General features: G+C 59.7%; 3 protein-coding genes across 6 annotated transcripts; 2 read left to right on the top strand and 1 right to left on the bottom strand.

The window, feature by feature from the left end:
- Positions 1–384: 384 nt before the first annotated feature.
- On the top strand, positions 385–3,943 carry AP5B1 (adaptor related protein complex 5 subunit beta 1). Its single transcript, XM_072639124.1, has 2 exons — positions 385–929; positions 1,277–3,943. Exons 1-2 carry the CDS (start codon positions 780–782, stop codon positions 3,806–3,808), a joined length of 2,682 nt encoding a protein of 893 aa, XP_072495225.1. The 5' UTR covers positions 385–779; the 3' UTR covers positions 3,809–3,943.
- A 650-nt stretch (positions 3,944–4,593) lies between these two features.
- On the top strand, positions 4,594–6,447 carry RNASEH2C (ribonuclease H2 subunit C). 2 transcript variants are annotated; one of them, XM_072639128.1, is made up of 4 exons: positions 4,645–5,026; positions 5,667–5,773; positions 5,877–5,996; positions 6,349–6,447. In XM_072639128.1, the coding sequence occupies exons 1-4, from the start codon at positions 4,660–4,662 to the stop codon at positions 6,376–6,378; spliced, it is 624 nt and encodes a 207-aa protein (XP_072495229.1). In that variant the 5' UTR covers positions 4,645–4,659; the 3' UTR covers positions 6,379–6,447. The 2 variants fall into 2 exon arrangements, with proteins under 2 accessions (XP_072495230.1, XP_072495229.1); XM_072639129.1 differs by lacking the exon at positions 5,667–5,773 and having other exon boundaries at positions 4,594–5,026.
- Positions 6,448–6,495: 48 nt separating this feature from the next.
- On the bottom strand, positions 6,496–15,521 carry KAT5 (lysine acetyltransferase 5). 3 transcript variants are annotated; one of them, XM_072639125.1, is made up of 14 exons: positions 15,240–15,521; positions 15,068–15,134; positions 14,267–14,335; positions 14,011–14,147; positions 13,456–13,638; positions 13,244–13,318; positions 13,079–13,153; positions 12,743–12,991; positions 12,250–12,339; positions 11,614–11,754; positions 11,328–11,421; positions 7,783–7,942; positions 7,620–7,701; positions 6,496–6,972 (listed from the first exon to the last, which is right to left on the bottom strand). In XM_072639125.1, exons 1-14 carry the CDS (start codon positions 15,249–15,251, stop codon positions 6,838–6,840), a joined length of 1,569 nt encoding a protein of 522 aa, XP_072495226.1. In that variant the 5' UTR covers positions 15,252–15,521; the 3' UTR covers positions 6,496–6,837. The 3 variants fall into 3 exon arrangements, with proteins under 3 accessions (XP_072495226.1, XP_072495227.1, XP_072495228.1); XM_072639126.1 differs by having other exon boundaries at positions 13,456–13,611; positions 15,240–15,501; XM_072639127.1 differs by lacking the exon at positions 13,456–13,638 and having other exon boundaries at positions 15,240–15,380.
- Between the last annotated feature and the right edge of the window lie 1,631 nt (positions 15,522–17,152).

Below are 17,152 nucleotides of genomic sequence, written 5' to 3'. Positions count from 1 at the left end.
GCCCGCAGACTCCCAGGTGGGGCTCTCGGGGCATGCTCGGCCCCGCCCAGGCCCCGGGTCCCAGGGGCCCGTTTCCTGGAGGGGGTTAGCCATGGGCTCCCCTGACTAGGGGAGGGGGAAGCAGGCCAGTGTTGGGGGCAGTCCTGGGGGGCTCCCCGGAGGCGGAGGCCGGGGCTCGCGGGCCGGCAGGCGCCTGGCCCGGCCCGCCCCCACGCCCCGCGGTTTCGGGGAGAGGCGGGGTCCCCCCGCGCGGCGGCGACGGGGTAACATTGTAACAGTTACTCAGCCCCAGCGAAACCGACGAGCCGGCGCCTGCCCGGCCCCCCGCCGGGGCCGCCCCGTTACTGCCCCGCCCCGCCCTCGGGCCGGCCCGTTAGGGGGCGGGGGCGGCGCCCGGGTTTCGGTGCCGGCAGGGGCGGACGGGCGGGCCGGGCCTGCTAAAGAGCCTCGCGCCAGCTCAGGCGACCCCGCCCTCGCCCCTCTCCGTGCCCTTTCCCGGGGCGGGGGCCTGCCAGGCGCTCCGGCCCCGGCGAGCGCGCCCACGTGCGCGGACCCTCGGCCTCGGCACCCCTCTCCCCGCCCGCCTGGCTTTCCGGGGTGACTTGGGCACGCGAGGATGGGAGGGGGCGGGGCGGGGCAGGTCCTGCGGCCTCGGACCCCTCCTGGCGGACGGAGAGGGAACCAGGAAGGAGAGCCGCGCTTGCGGGGGGGAGAAGCCGGAGAAGCGAGGTCTCCGGCGGTAGGAATCGGCCCCCTCCGCAGCCGCGGGGTGCGGGGCCATGGCTCGGCGCAGCGGGGACGCCTGGGCCCGGGTGATCGCGGCGCTGCGGGCCAGCCCCGCCGCCTTCGTGGCCAGGGCCGGGGCAGAGGCTCTGGCCGCCGAGCTGCTGAGCGAGCTGCGCAGTGAGAGGCTGAGCGAACCCACCAAGGTGGGAGCCCCGGGCCCCGACCCCTGGGTGCCCTAGACCCCCAGATCCCCGGCCCACTGCTCTTCCTTAGCCCCCTCAGCTCACCCCAGCCCCTGACCCACCAGATCCCCTGTCCACCAAGCCCTGAGGACTGCCCCCACCTTCATCTGCCTGCTCAACCTAGCACCATAACCCACCTTGGCCCCCGCAGACCTCTGGTTCACCACCTTTTGGCCCCTCAGCTCACCCCAGCCTCTGACATGCCTCAGTCCCCCCCCAGATCCCTAAGCCACCATGCTCCCCGACCCTCCTCATGACCGCTGGGCAGGAGCCCAGGGGTCCAGCCGGACTCAACTCTCCCTTCCCAGGTCTCTCTGCTATCTGTGATCATGGAGCTCCCCACGCAGCTGTGGCCTGACCCTACCACAGCCGAGGCAGCAGCCTCCACACTACTGGACACGCTGGCCCTCCTGCCCCCGCGGCCTGTGGCCTTCCGCCGGCCCCTCCTGCTGGCCACCACTAGCGTCCTGGCAGCCTGTGGAGCCTTGGGTCCAGCCTCTGCTGCCACATCCCGCCTGCTGCACATGTTGTTGCGGGCAGCTGCAGGCCGGGCCACAGGGCGGGAGGAGCGAGCCCTGCAGGCCACTGCATGTGAGTGTCTTCGGGAGCTGGAAAGCTGTCACCCGGGGTTGCTCGCCTGCCAGCTGGGGCTGCTGCGGGCTCTGCAGGACACCCTGGGTACCCAAGCCCACTGCCTGCTCTTTGTGCTGACTCTGCGCAATGCCCTTGGGACCCTGGCTCGGGTGGGTACCCAGGCCCCAATGGGACTGCAAGGGCTGCTGACCACTAGAACAGGGCCCCAACATGGAGAGGGCCAGGCCTGGGACTGGAACCTGGAGGCCCCAGGAGTCCAGTGGCCTGGGCCATGGAACTGCACCCTGGCCCGGGAAGAGCCTTCAGGCCAGGAAGGAGACTGGCCAGAGCCAGTTGCTGGACCCCTGGATCTTACCCCACCTGAGGCCCGGGAGCTGCGGGCTGCTGTATCTCAACTGCTGGATGCCTCCTACCTGCTGACCCCGCCAGCCCAGGCCCAGATGCTACAGCAGCTGAGCCAGGTGCTGAGGGCCGTTCGGGGTCAGCCCCCTGCCCTGCTGAAACCGCAGCTGGTGCGGCTGCTGGGCACAGCCAGGGTGTCCCTGCTGCATGCGGTGCTGGCCTCGAAGGATGCCTTTGGAGAGGCCCTCTTCACAGCCCAGGATGAGGCGCTTCTACTTCGGAGGCTGGTGGGTGCTGCCCAGCACCCAGCCCTGCCACCCCCTGCCCGCCTCTTCTATCTCCATTGCCTCCTGCACTTCCCTGAGAACTGGCCCTTGGGTCCTGCAGGGGAGGAAGGTGCCCCGGTTCTGCTCACCCCCAGCCTGGCCACAGGTCTTCTGCCCAGTCTGCTGCAGGACCCCCCTGATCTACTAGCCCGGCTGCATCTTCTGTGTCTCCTGTGTGGGGAGGAGCTGGGTGCTGATGGGAATAGGGACTGCCAGGGCACTGAGGACCAAGCCCTAGGGTATCTACAGGAGCTGCTGGCTAGCTTGAGGCAGGGGGCAGCTCAGCCAGGGGGCCCCCGGAGTTCAGCCACTCTGTGCTTCCGAGCCTCCTACCTGGCTACTCGCTGCTTAGCCAGCCACCCAGGGGCCCTGGCTCAGCTCACAAAGGGCCTTGCAGAGCTCTACCAAGCCCGGCCCTGCCTGGCCCCCCACTTTGTAGACCTTCTAGAGCAGGCTGGAGAGGTGTTGGCAGAGCCCCTGGGCAAAGCCTTGCAGCAGGTGGCAGTGGCTGGGACAGGTGGGGCCCAAGCCCTCCAGTGGCACTTGCAGATACTCACCAAGGTAGCTGGGGGCCAACCCTTGGGCCCCACACTGGCCTTCCTATGGGCAGCCCTAGGACAGACTGGGGACTGGGCCTGGGAGCAGGCCCTTCTTGGGGCCTGCCGGGCTCTCCTCAGGGGGACAGGCCTCATCAGGGCCCAACCCCGAGACCTGGCAAATCTGCTGCAGGAGCTGGCCCGGGGCCTGGATGACCCTGACAGCCGAGATCGGGGCCGCCTCTATTACAACCTGTTCACCCACCTGTCAGGGTCCAAGCTGGGCTCAGCCCTGGGCCCCACACGCTCCATGCCCATGCTGTGCTCTTCCCTGGTGGAAGAGAATGAAGGCTTTGCCTCATCTCTGACTGTCCAGGAAGCCCAGGCCCCCCTGCAGCTGAAGCGTGTTCCCCAGCAGGCCAAGGGGCCCCCTGTGGTCCTGGGCCTCACAGTAGAAGCCTCTGAGATCCTCTATTCACTGGAGCTACGCTTCCGAGTCCTGGGGCCACACTATGAGCCACTGGAGGCCATCCGGGTCCCCTGCCTTCGCCCTGGTGCTTCCCCCAAGCTGCTCCTTCTTCCTCTAGAGCCCCGGCGCCCCTATCCGGCCCTCCTGGACATCAGTGTCCTCTATGCCACCCCCAGCGGCCTCACCTGCTACGCACAGCTGCCCAGCCTTCCTGTAGCTTTTGCTGACCTCTTTCTGCCTTTGCCATCATCTTCTCTGGATGGGACCCACCCTCATACCTTCCATGAACTCTGGGCCTCCTGCCTTCCTGGGGGAGCAGAGAGTTGCATGTGGGGCCCTTGGCAGGGCCAGGCACTAGAGACTCTGGTGACCAAGCACTGGGAGCCTTTTGTCATGTCTGCCATGCCACCCACCAGTTACCAGGTAGCGATCTGTCTGCCCCCCAGCTCTCAGCTGTTGCTGCACCTGGAGGCTGTTGGGGAGGACGGGGTGAGGGTGACCCTGAGGACTGATGACTGGGCCATATTGCCTCTGGCTGGGGAATATCTTCGAGGTTTGGGGGCTGCTGCCTGAGCAGGGAGGGTGACCCTTGCTGGGGGACACTGGTTGGGGGGAAACAGGGACTGATTCTCAGGGTGGGGCAAAGTGGAGATTAGCGTTCCTGCTGCTCATTCCCCCTGTTCATAAAGGCTGGTTTACTGGTGAAAAGTCCGTGGCTTTTTTACTCTGGTATAAAGGGGGCTGGGTATAGGGTTGGCACAGTGTGGGGGGACCCTTTAGGCAAATTAATGTTTCCTGAAGGTTGTCTTCCCTATGTGGCACAGCTGGCCATCTTTTAAGTAATCTCAGCGATCACAGGACCGTAGATTTGGGGCTGAAAGGGGACTAAGGGTGGGGAACGTGCAACCTCGAGGTGCTCAGTGTGGCCCTCTGACTGAATCCAGACTGCACAGACAGGCCAAGAGGGGACTTGCCCCCCAGCCCTCAGGAGACAGCGCTGCACTCCAAATTCGGCCCCCCCCACTTTCCACGACCTCATGCTGCTTCCCTAAATGGGGGCGGCAATGGCCGGAGCTGCGATGTGCCCCGGGCCCCGGGATCCCTCCGACGACTTCTCGGGACAGCGTCGTGGAGACCCGCGCCCTTCCGGCCTGGGGGCCTGCCCAGCCGCGAGCCCTCCTCTGGGCGCAGAGCGGACCTCTGTGATTCTGCTGGTAATAAACGTGACCAGTTTGGGTTTTTTGCTTTCTCGGTGGGTGGGGGAGAATTCGCAACTAAAGGAAGCCTGAATTTAAAGGAAAAGAAATGAGGCCCCCACGCCTGGTCCTCCAGGGGCTTCACGGGCCTGTCCCCTGGTCTGGGAAGGCTGGGGCAGCAGCGCCCTGGGGCTGGTCTAGGCTTACAGAGAGCTGGAGAGCTCAGCGATGCAGGAATCTCACAACTACCCACGAAGCACTAGAACTAGTTCTAGTGAATTTCGGCACGTAAGGCTAGTGACGTCAGCACGCCTGGCGACTACTGCCTACGGCTCCCGTAACGTCGCACGCAGAGCGCAAGCGCAGAGGCTTTCGGCGCGAGTTCCAAGCGCGCTCTCCACAGCAGCGCACGCGCACAGGGAAGGGATGCCGGACGGCGCAGCCCCCGCGGTCCCGGGCCTTATCCGGCTGCAGCCGAGCTCCGTGAGAGCCGCGGAGCCGACGCCGCTGCACCTGCTGCCGTGCGACATCCAGCACGACGGGCCCGCCGCCGTCAGTCGCTTCTTCAGCCCGGCCATTCGGCCGGGGCCCTCAGGTGCCAAGAGCATGCGTGATGAGGCTGGGTGGGAATGGACTACATTTCCCATCGGCCCGCGGAATAACGGGGAGGGGGCCGAGCGGGAGAAGCTCTTAGGTGATGTCATTGCTCTCTGTGTGTGCACTCGCCACGAGGCCCGCCCAGAAACCTGGCTTGGCGTGGGTGGGGAAGCGAAGCCAGCTGTTTGTCGGCGGGGTGGGAGGGGCCTCAAACTGGGGGAGAGGCGGAGGAAGAGGAGACCTGCCCCTCCCGCCCAGCGCTGGGCGGGGTGAGGGGTGCAATGAGGAATCCTGGTTGCCTCGGAGTTCGTGCAGTTATTAAGCACCTGCTGCGTGCAGAGCCCCCCTGGAGCTCACAGACTTGTAACAGTGACAGCAGGGATTCGAATCCAGCCTCCTTTGGGCACAACTGCCCCACCCCCTGCGGCGGAGAAGCCTTCCCGGGGGAGGGGGGGGAGCTGGGCGGGACTGTCCGGCGTCTGAGCCCGGGAAGGTGCTGGAGTGCAGGGGCGCCCATTTCACAGACAGCAAGAAGCGGAGATCCAGAGGGGCTGAGGGATTCCTGGTAGGGCCTGGATAAACTCAGTGCCTGCGGGGGGCCGCGTCACTGACCCGTGGTGTCCCCCCCCCCCCCCCAGGGCCAGTGGTGTCCTTCCGGGGCCGCAGCCTGCAGGGGGAGGAGGTGACCCTGCCCTCGGGCTACGTGGGGCTGGTGCTTCGGGAAGACAAGTCCAAGGGGCCAGAGGTCAGTGGGCATCGTGGGAGTGGGGCCATCCAGAGGTCCGTGGGCATTTCGGGGGGGGGGGGGGGAGCAGGATCCCATCTCAGCATTACTGGTCATTCCTCAGGATCGGAGTGTCCAGGCCATTGGCACCTTCAGCAGCTTTACCCTTTGGGGCCTGGAGAACCCCCCTGGGCCAGATGCCAGGATGCACGGAGCCCTAAGCTGGCCCAGCCTGGCCACTGCTGTGAGTAATCCAGCTCAGGAACCCCCAACCCCTTTTCTGTGGACCCTTCTCCTATGCCCCATTCAATGCCCATCACTGAAAGGGAGAGCTCCTCTCCCTTCCACCTGGGGGGACTCTGGATAAGTGTCTGGACTGGGAAGGGGGGCCCTCAATTCAAGTTTCCAGAAGGCCCTTCAGCCCTCAGGGACCTGTCCTGGGGCAGCCTCTGGCATCAGTGCAGTGAGTCACTGGCTGCCAGGCTCAAGCCCAGGGGTATCCTGCAGCCCATGCTGGGGGTGGGGGGCAGCGATCTGGGACCGTCCTGGGGAGTGGCACGAGACCTGGGCCTGCAGATCTTCTCTGTCCCTTACAGATTCATGCACCTGTGGCTGAGGACAACTGAGGCAGCAACTCTGGAGCCCAAACTCGTTTGTCTCCTTCCTTCCCAATAAAATAAAATCTGGGAATTGTGCGTGGGTGTGGAATCTGCCCCTTCCTGTCCCGAAGAAGGAGCCTGGGGTCTGTACAAACAGTTTATTGTCCAGGCTGCACCTCTCCTGCAGCCCTTCTGGCTCACACTTTACAAAACATCTGTACACCCCTGCCCAGCCTCCCCCCATCACTATACACAGCTGCCCAGCTTTCTGTACACAGGGGCCCAAGCCCCAGCAGCCCCTGGTGGGCAGAGCATCCAGCATCCAATCGGAGGCAGCAGAATCTCCAGCCCCTGATCTGTTTATCTTCCCAGCACTGGCTCAAATGCTCAGGGCTGAGCTGAGCCTAGACAAGGCCTTTCTGACCAGGGTCCTATTCAGTCCAGCCCGCATGGCCATGGAACGTGGCATGGGGGAAGGGGAAAAGGTCACCACTTTCCCCGTTTGCTCCAGTCCTTGGGGGTGAAGTGTAGACATTTGGAGTCAATGCGCAAAAGCCGTTTCAGCATGGCCCGCTCGTGGCCATCCACAATGTCCTCTGACAGCGTCAGGATGTACTGTCCCTTGGGGAGGGAAGGAGGCAGGTCAAGTCCAGTGAAGTGGGATTGAAGGAAGGACAAAGTCAGCAAAGAAGGAAAACACCAGAATGTTGGAGGAACTTTGGGGTGCAGCTATGAGCTGGGCCCCTGCGACTCCAGAGAGCATTAGCACAAGGCCCAGAAAGTCACAGAAAACACATGTACGTGTCCTCTGACCCTGCAGGCCAGGACCCAGTGTTTACAGCCATCTTTCTTAGGGGGCAAAGCATTGTAAACTGAGGGGTATCCATCCCCAGTGAGGAAGGGTGAACAAGCCATGGCACAGGAATAATGATGGGGCATGGAGTCAGAGACACCCAAAAGCGTCCAATTCTCAATGACAAGTCAGGGGCCCAGAGGACCAAGGAGGAGATGCCATCTTGGACATGGCCAATGAGGGAGGGTTGCTTGAGGAAACATAGCAGGTACTAGAGGTTTGGCTCCCCTACCCACCCATCCTTTTCCAATGGGGAGTGGGGGAGGTTGATTGGAAAAAAAAGAATAAGAAGGTGGAGGCCTGGTACCCTTCCAGCAGGCTCTGGTCATCCACCACCAAAGCAGCCTTGGTTTTCCCCAGAGGAGGGAGCCCTGGTGCCCTCTGGGCTGCCCCGCCCCTGTCCCGCCTTCCCTACCTTGTAGTAGTTGATGAGATTGAGGTATTGCAGGGTGGAGATGACATCTTCCTTTTTGATGCTGGTGATCTCGCTAATCTCACTGCAGGGAATAGGCATGGGGTCACAGGCCATCCTGCCCACTCCCACCCCCACCACACACACACACAGGGAGAGGGCTCACTTGATTGTGATCTGGGGCCGTTCACCACTTTCTGATTTGAGTCCCATGAGAATCTCCAGGATGGTCTGTGACCAGTAACTGCGATAGGACAGGAGACCAAGGTCTGATAGGGGCTTTTCGGGGGTTCCTGTCTTTCCTTCCACCTTAGACAACTCATAGCCTACAAGGAAAGGGGAGAAAAGAGTTGGGGAGAATTCATTCATAAACAAGCTCTGATGCTGGGCACTCAAAGGTTACCCGGAAATGAGGGCCACTTGGCAAGGGTCCGAGGTGCTGAGGCTGCTGGGATGGACACCCACACTTTGAAATGCCTGCATTTAACCCCCTCAATTTACAGGGGAGGTCCCAGCTCCTTCAGGGCCCTCCCTCAGAATTCCCTGCACACACCCCACCCCGGGAAGCAGACACTGACAGGAAACCAAAGACTTCAGGTGTGAGGAATGGCCAGCTGGCTTCTGCAAAACCTTCAAAGGGGGGCAAAAAGAGAGAAGGGCTGTAGTCCCCCCCTCTTTAAAGGTGCCAACTCAGGACACTACATAAAGAAGCAGACCAGCTTCTCCTTGGATCTGCATTTCCTCTCTACCTCAGCTCTCGAGAAAGAACAGATGTGGCACCGCCCCCGTCAAACAATAGAGCAAATTCCTGCTCCCACCAGGCCTAGGCTGGTCCACCACTGGCCCAGACCTCATTTTGATTCCACGGATTCCACTCTCAACTTCTGACAACCCTCCCAAGGAAGCCCATGTTTCACACTAGGAGAGCTCCAAGAGTCAGGCATATTGTCCAAGCCAAAATCTGTGTCCTGCGCCTTCCCTAGGTGGCTCCTGGCTCTGTTTCTGGGGACTCCACTCCCACAGAAGAATCCCCTCAAACACTGGAAGGCTTTACTCGAGGCTAATTCATGAGGACGTGGCAGCCTCTGAGAATCCCCTGAGTCTGGTCCCCCTGGTGAGGGTGAGGGCCTTTCCAAGGCTCACTTCAGCAGCAGGTAAAGCACCTCTGCCTCATCCAGCTCTAATAAGAATCGGGGGAAGGCAAGAGGAAGAACACCGAGGATAAGGAAGGCACCTGAGATGTGCCCAGCTGCCAGACCCGAGTCACAGGAGCCGGCTGAGAAGGGCAGGAGAGTCTACCAGGCCTCCCACAATAAAAGGGACCCTTGGAGGCTGTCCAGGAGATCATGTGGCTATCCACTTCAGGCCATCCTTAGGAGGATGGTCAGGAAGTACCACAAAGTGCTTTGAAAAGAAAAAAATCCAAGTATTTTGAGAAATACAGACTCTGTGGGAAGGAGGAGACACTTGGGGGGCCCTTGAAGTCCTCTGGCCAGCTATAATTTAGGAAGGAGAAGAGGGAAATCCTGGGAAAGAAAACGCCCGGCCTGGCACCCTCCAAGACAGACCACTCTCCTTTGAGACTGGGGCCTCTTCCCAAGACAGCTTGGCACTGCCCAGAGAGGGAGCTCACCCATGGAGCACTGGGGCATCTATCTATGGAGGAAAGCCACCCTTTGTTGCCAGGGTTTTCTCCTCTCTCTAAGCTGTTTATTCAGGATCATGCTGAGGCCCATCCAAGACCTTCTGTATATCTGCCCTTGCCATCTACCCACCCTGGGGTTGGAGAGAGTAAAATTGCGGGGAGACCTGAGGGGACTTTTGTTCTGAGCGTGTTGAGTGTAAGGCATCTACTGGACATCCAATCTGAGATGTCTGAAAGGCTGTGGGACATCTGCAGATGCAAGACTCCTCAGCCTAGAGATGGCCGTTAAATCCATGAGAGCTAACAAGGTCACTGGGTAAAGTAGACTAGAAAGAGAAGGGGGCGCAGGCCAGAGCCATGAGGAATGGCAATGGTGAAAGGGCAGGGTCTGGAGGAGGATCCAGTAGAGGAGACAGAGGGGTGGGGGTGGAGGTGTTCTGGACACCTGAACAGGAGAGAATGACTGTCCAGGGCCACAGAGGTCCAGAGGAATGGGGACTGAGAAAAGGCCATTGGATTTGGCAGCTGAGAACTCTGAAGCTGTGACCAGACAAGCGGAATAAAGAGGCCTCAGAGTGAGAGGGGTCAGCCCAGACATCCCTGACAGGTGGGCCCCCGAACACCACCATGAAGGCGGGCATGCATGCACACACGGCCCTCTGCTCCCCACCCCATGAAGGCAGATACTAGAAGACTCAATTCCCCTCCCCCGCCATATCTCCACTTCTCCAGCACCTGGGCCTGGACTCTGGACCCTCCATCATCCTGGCTGCCCTGCTCTGGACACTCCACTTTCTTCACTTCCTTAAACAGAGAACCCCAGACATGAACCTAATCCTCCAGACAAGGCTGACCAGGGTCCTCATCCCAGGGGCCAGGTGTCTTTTAGCACGGCCTATGAGCTTCCTTGGTCACCCCATCTCACTCTCCTCTAGAGCTCACAGGCACTGATGCCCCCAGAATTTTGTCAGACAAACCACTGTCTATCCCCCTGCATCCCCCCCCACCACACACGCACCTCATACTCATGACAACCGTTTAAATCTAGCTGCAAAACCTGACCTTCATCCCTACCCAATCTTGTCTGATGACATTTGGCCCAGTGCTCCAGTCTCTCCTTTCAGAGCTTGGCTCTGTCCTCTGGGGGGGCGGGAGAGGGAGGTGGAGAACTCTCTCTGACCTCTGAGGTCTGAAGACCATCTATGTCTTTATCCAAGACACTGAGAAAACGTCAGATAGCACAAAGCCCAAGTCAGATTCCTGGAGCACTCCTCTGCAGACCTGCCAAGAAGACACTAAACCATGCCCTGTTCTGTGAGATCAGCCCTTCAACCAAGTCTGTCTAACTCATTGTCTACACCACATCTCATCTTTTCTACAGGAAGAGCATAAGACGCTGCAGCAGATGTTTTACTAAAACCTACGTAAACACCCAAATAAGAAAACACCATCAGTCAGACAGGACCAAGATCTCTCCTGATCACTATTTCTTTGTCTGCGTCTGTCAAAGCATCACTTTGATTCCTGGGGAAGGCTCCTGAGCAGATCATCAAAGTCAGACTCACTGACCAGGGCACAGACTTCCGCCCCTCCTGCCATACAAGGTCAGGACATCTGTACCTGCCCTGCTCCCATCCTGTTTCCACCTCCACCCATCCTCCTCTCCTCAGGACCCTTGGGATGGAGTTCATCTGGGCCTTACTGATCACTGACCACCTGGGTTATGGTGCCTTCTGGGAAAGATCTTTCTCCTTGGTAAAGAAGACATGAGCAAAATCAAGCATGCCCAGCTCTGTGTGCGGGGATGCCTCCTCCCCCAATGTAACCCATTCCTCTACAAGGCCTTGACCAGTCTCCTCTGTCTGTCTGTCCTCTCCAGCACTGCTTCAACTACAACAGGTGCCTCACAGGGGCTCTTTTTCCCTCCCAGCAAGGGCAAGCCCGCCCTCCCCCACTCTGGCCCCTTCTAACTGTAAGGACACTGGCCCTAGTAGCCACCTCAGCAGCCTTGACCTGCAGTTAGAGCCAGGTCCAGGCAGCCCTGTCCCTGCCCTGCCCACACTCACTGAATTCAATGAGCAGCTTGCCATAGCCACGCCGCTGGTATGGAGGCAGGGTCAGAATGCAGGCTACATTGTAATCCTCTGTGGACTCTTTTTCCTAAAGGAGGGAGAGGACACTGTGAACATGAGAGTAGGCTGAGGGAAGGGAGAAGACACTGTGAGCATGAGAGTGGGCTGTGGGGAGGGCACCATGAGCATCACAGTGGGCTTCAGGCAGAGAGAGGACAAGAGCTGGGGAAGGGCAGCACCATGGGCAAAAGACAGCTGGGTCTGGGACCCAGAGGCTGACCTTGGAGAAGTAGCCGACGATGTGGAAACCCTTGCAGTCATACTCAGTCATGACATAGAACAGGAATGGATCTGTGTCATAGTACAGGGTCTTGTGGTCCAGGAAACACTTGGCCAAAAGGCAGAGGTTCTGGGAATAACTCTAAGGGGAGAAGAGGGAGTAGCCATCAGCACCATAGCATGGGTGTGCTCAGGCCCCTCCGAAGGTAGAGAAGACGTAAGCAAAATCAGGCATGCCCAGCTCTGTGTGCGGGGATGCCTCCTCCCCCAACGTAACCCATTCCTCTATAAGGCCTTGACCAGTCTCCTCTGTCTGTCTGTCCTCTCCAGCACTGCTTCAACTACAACAGGTGCCTCACAGGGGCTCTTTTTCCCTCCCAGCAAGGGCAAGCCCGCCCTCCCCCACTCTGGCCCCTTCTAACTGTAAGGGCACTGGCCCTAGTAGCCATCTCAGCAGCCTTGACCTGCAGTTAGAGCCAGGTCCAGGCAGCCCTGTCCCTGCCCTGCCCACACTCACTGAATTCAATGAGCAGCTTGCCATAGCATCAGTTAGCATCTCAAGTCCAGCCTTGGGAGCTGGGTCTGTCTCAGAGGAACCCGACCACCACCCAGCCCGCTAATTCCATTCTCTCCTCACCTTGTTCTTACGCCCATCAATTTCAAAGAAAGAGATGGTGCCTTTGCGGTAAATCTCATTGCCCGGGGGATGTCGGAGGTCACATTTGGTCTGAGAAACAGATGCCAGGAAGGTGCTTGTAAGGCAAGGGAAAGCAGGTGGGAGAGCAGCAGGACCTCATATCCCTGGTGACCGCCCCCATCTCTAGGCCTCCTTGGCACACCTTCCCTCTGACAATCCCTGGCTCCCGCAGAATTCAAACCCTATCGGATGCAGGAGCCCAACTCGACCCACTGCTTGGCCTCTCCCTTCTAAGGCTCTCTCCCACCTACTCTCTCTTCATCAGACATGAGGACTCAAGCACATATCTCCCCATTTGATTGTGAGCTCCTGGGGACAAGGACTGAGATTGTGTCTTTCTTTGCTTCCCCAAAGCTTAGTACAGTGTGTAGCATATATAGTAGGTGCTCAGACAGTGACAGGAGGCTAGGGGAGGGAGGCCCCAATGACGTACCAGGTGACGCTGCAGACACTTGAGGCTTTTCCCATACTTCAGACAGAATTCGCAGAGATAGAGCACAGGTAGGGCAGTTAGTTCTTGGGGATATGGGGAGAAGTACCAGGGCTTGAGGCGGTGGCGGCCCAGCTCGATGCACTCGATGTTCTTCATGCGGGTAACAATGTCGTCGTGGCTGCGGTCAGACACCAAGCTGCCTGTCATGCGAGGGGCCGACGGGATTCCGTCCGAGCTATCCTGTGAGTCCTGTCGGTGGCCACAGGGCAGGGAAAGGCATGAGCATGCCACCCTCCCCTGACTTGGCTCCCTTTACTCCACCCTTACCAGACTCACCTCATCTGTGCCTAGACAGTTGGACTTCCTCTTCCGTCCTGGCTGGGCAGCCAGTGCCCTCCGGGCTGAACCATTCTGTGGAGACACAGGAGGGGGAAGGAAGGAATGAGCTGAGGGTCTCAAGGGCATGGGCTCAGGGGCACCAAGGGGGTCTCAAGCACACACCTGAGGGAAGACAGAGGCTGGTGCTGTCTCGCTGGGCACGGGAGTTGCTGGTGAAACCACTTCGACTTTCCGTTTCTGCAGAGAGAGACCGAGAAAGGTGGGTCAAAGGGGCAGGGGACCTGGGTCTTGGAAGGAAGCGAGCTCACAAGGAACTGTGGGGACGAGGGAGCTGGGCTCCGGAGCTCCAGGTGAAGAGTGGAATCCGAGGGTACCGTGGAACGGTGGTTGGGTTGCAGGCAGGAGCTGGAGGAGAGGGGCTGGTCAGGCTCGCCGCCGGGGATGGCCTCGCGCTCCTTGGGTAGGTTGAAGCGGAGCGTGATCTGCACCGGGATCGGCAGTGTCTTCCCACTGGCCTGGGCCGAAGCCGGCTGTAGAGATAGGTCCAGGGTCTTCCTCTGGGGGAGGGGGAAGGGAGCGAGGGGGAGGGGAGGAGGGGGCCCCCATCAGCCAGGTGGGTTCACCCCCCCACCCCTTCCCCTTGGGCTGGCTTCCCACCCCAGCTATGTGGGGTTTGGTGACTGAATTTTGAAACCTAAGATTCAGTAACACCACCTCCTCCCTCTGACCCGACCTGAATCTCTACAGAGCCTCTCCAGGCTGCGGCCACTATAGCAGGGCTGCCTTGTTCCCCTTCTCATCCTCAGCCTGCGGCACAGGAGCCCCAAAACCATGGGTTAAGCACGACAGGGACAAGCGAGATGGGGGCGGGGCCTGACCATCCTCCTGGGAACTGTCTCCAGGTTGATTTGGATACTGCTTCTACTCACCACCTCCCTCTCAGGGGAGCCCGGTCTGGACCCAGGGAGCCCATTTTTTGTGGGGGTCTTCGCCTCTTTTTTAGGAAACTGGATCTTCTTTAGGTCCAGCCTGTCATGGGTCACCCACTCATCCAGGCGCTTGTTGACTGCACAGAAGTGGAGAAGTTCTGATGTAAGGTGTCCCCCAGGGCTCTTCTCATCCTCCCAACCCCCGATGCCTGTGATACCCGCCCTGTACCCAAGGACCACTGGGCGTGGCACTCACAGTCTATGTAGTGAACGTAGAACAACTTCCGGCCACTAATGTCCTTCACACTCAGGATCTCGGCCAAAGCTGCGAGGGAGAGGCAGGAGTCTTGGAGGGGTGCTGGGCACAGACCCCACTTTGTCCCTGGGAGCCAGCTTCCTCCATGTCCACCCCCTGCTTTGGTTCTACCCTCTGGAGAAAAGTATCTTCTCTCCCCCTCCAAGTCCCTCCCCAGGATGCCCAGATCACCCCCTCTCCTTAGCTTGGGTCCTGCCCCTTCCCCACCAGTCCCTGGCCCCGCCCTTAGATTGCCCTTGGAATGCCCTTGGAGAGGGGGGGTGCCAAGGACTCTGGCCCCGCCTCTTGGCTCCTAGGGGTCCTTAGCCCCGCCCTGCCCTCCACCCGAGGCATCCTAAACTGGAGACCAAGTCTCACCTCTCCCAAGACCGGGGGTGGGTGGATGAGTGGGTGGAGTCTTCAGGTTCTAGCCACACCCCACCAAGCCCCACTCTGGGAGGTCTCAGGCTCCATCCTTAAATTAGCCACGCCCCTTTGCCATTTACCCCAGGCCCCCTCTCTAATCCCTTCCCAGGAGGTCTCTTGGCCTCTGGCCAGGCCCCCTCCCCGGAGTCTCTCAGACCACGTCCCTCCCTCCCCGAGCCCTGGCCCTCTCTTTATCCTTCCCTCCGAGGTATGTTTCAGCCCCGCCCCTCAGGGGAACCACGCCTATTCGCTCCCCAAGCCCCGCCCTCCCTGCAGGGCTCCAGCGCCCAGGCCCCGCCTCCACGGCGCCCGTTGGCTCCGCCCCCCGTCACTCACGCCACTCATCCTCGTTATCCTGATTACGCCGCAGCACGGGCAGGCGGCAGCCTTCGATGACCTCGCCCTGGGGAAGACACCGCGGTCAATGGGGGAGGCCGGGGGAGTCGCCGCCGTCCTGCGGATGCCTCCGCCCCGCCTCGCCCCGCCCCGCGCCGGGCCCCGGACTCACCACCTCCGCCATCTTCCCTCCCTCCCTCAGGAGCCGCTTCCGGCTCCGCGGGGTGACGTCACATCCGGCGTACCGGCGCCTCCCTGCTAGCAGCTCTGAGGGTGTGGGGCTGCGGGAGGCTCCGGGAGGAGGGGACCGGGGGCGGGAGGAGCCCGCGGCCAAGAACGCGGCCCAAGCGGGGAGGGCGGCCGGCCCTCAGGGGCGCTCGGCTCCGGGTTGGGCAAGCGGCGCAGGAACCACCTCGAGGCCCCGGGCCGGCTCCGGGCCGGGGCGGGGCCTCGCGCCTCGCTGCCTGATTGGAGGAGAGCTGGGTCCTTCACGCCACGTAGTTCGAGCGCGTCGCAGTCACGTGGGCGCGTGACGCGCTTGTTGTTCCGGCCGGGTCCTGGAAGTGCGGGCGGGGCCGGCCTGCGGGGCAGCAGACTGCGGCGGCGGTGCTCCATCCGGCCTGCACTGGGTTCGAATGCGGCTGCTCACCCGAGCTGCCTTAGCGACCTTGGACAAGTCACTCTCCAGTCTGGGCTTCAGTTTCCCCCTCTGTAAAGGGTCGGGGTTGGCCGGGCTGGGCGCCTGGAGTCAGGAAGGCCTGAGTTCCAGTCGTGCCCAGACCCTTGTTAGTCCTGTCACCCTGGGCACATCACTGCGTCTCGGCTTAACGGAGCCCTAACGGCACCTGCCCCCACCCCCGGCCCCCAGGGTTGTTGTGAAGATCGAATGGCATTTCGCTGCCAGAGTGCCCAGTCACGATGCAGCGCAGAGGCATGTCAAACCCAGGGCGCTGCCAACCACTGTTTCTCCCCCAAACCTTCTTTGGACAACCGAGCCTGGGCCGAGGGGCCTGTCCCAAGTGAGTTGTGAGGATCCCCCGCAGGCAGAGTTCGTGTTTGCTAGGTCTTTTTGCTTCCGTCAATAAATCAATTAATTAAAATAAGTGATTGCTTTGTTTTTGATTTACCAAAATGAATTGGAGCAAATACTGACCGGAGAGACCACGGAGGAATACCTTTGCCACCATCACAAGGAATGAACGGGCCTCCTTTGTCTATGGCGGTGAGTTCTCATCCTGGATCTCTCCCACCGTAAACACAAGTATTTCAACAAAATTAATGTGCTTTTGAATTTTTAACGCAGTTGTCAATTTGACGTTTCTAAACCGAAGAAGGAAATGGATCATGAGCTCCTTTGGAGCAGCAGCAGCTGGTGGTTTTATGAAGGGATGTGAAAACGGAATGCTGCAAAGGCTGGGAGGTTATGTGTGACCTTGGTCCGTTCACATCCCTTCCTTCCGTCTCAGTTTCTTGAAGGACGTCTAAGGTGACTCCAACTTCTCACAATTTACCCTCTGAGGCCCTTCCAAGTTCTCATGTTTTGTATTCTAAGGTCCCTCTCAGTTCTGACCTGCCCAGCCAATCCTGACAGTCTACATTCTATGCTCTTAAATTCTCTATCAGGCATCATTATATAGATAGGTCTATATTTACATGTGTACATGTTAGACTCCTATAAAATGTCAGATCTTTGAGGACAAAGAACTTCTATTTTTTGTCTTTGTATCTCCAGTGCCCAAACAGTGCCTGGCAAGCAGTTGGTTTATTGATTCCAAGGTCCTTTTCATCTCTTATGTTCTGTGTCCTAAGGTCTCCTCCAGTTCTGAAACCCTGTGCTAGGTTTTCAAGTCTCTCTGAGGATTAACATTCTCTGTTCTGTTTTGTACTGTCTAGCAAGACTTTTCCAAGGCCAGAGAAAGTAACAACGCTCCCCGCTCTTCATCCCTATCTTCCTGGTATTCCCAGAAACTGTCAAGTTTCAACTCCAACCCCACCTTCTGCAAGAAGCTTTTCCTGATCCCCTTTAATTCTAGTGCTTAACATCTGTGAAATACCTTCTATTTATGTACACAGTATGATGTTTGT

The sequence above is a fragment of the Notamacropus eugenii genome, chromosome 2 (genome assembly GCF_028372415.1).
Source record: "Notamacropus eugenii isolate mMacEug1 chromosome 2, mMacEug1.pri_v2, whole genome shotgun sequence".
NCBI classification, from domain to species: Eukaryota; Metazoa; Chordata; class Mammalia; order Diprotodontia; family Macropodidae; genus Notamacropus; species Notamacropus eugenii.
This window is presented reverse-complemented; position numbering and strand designations above follow the sequence as displayed.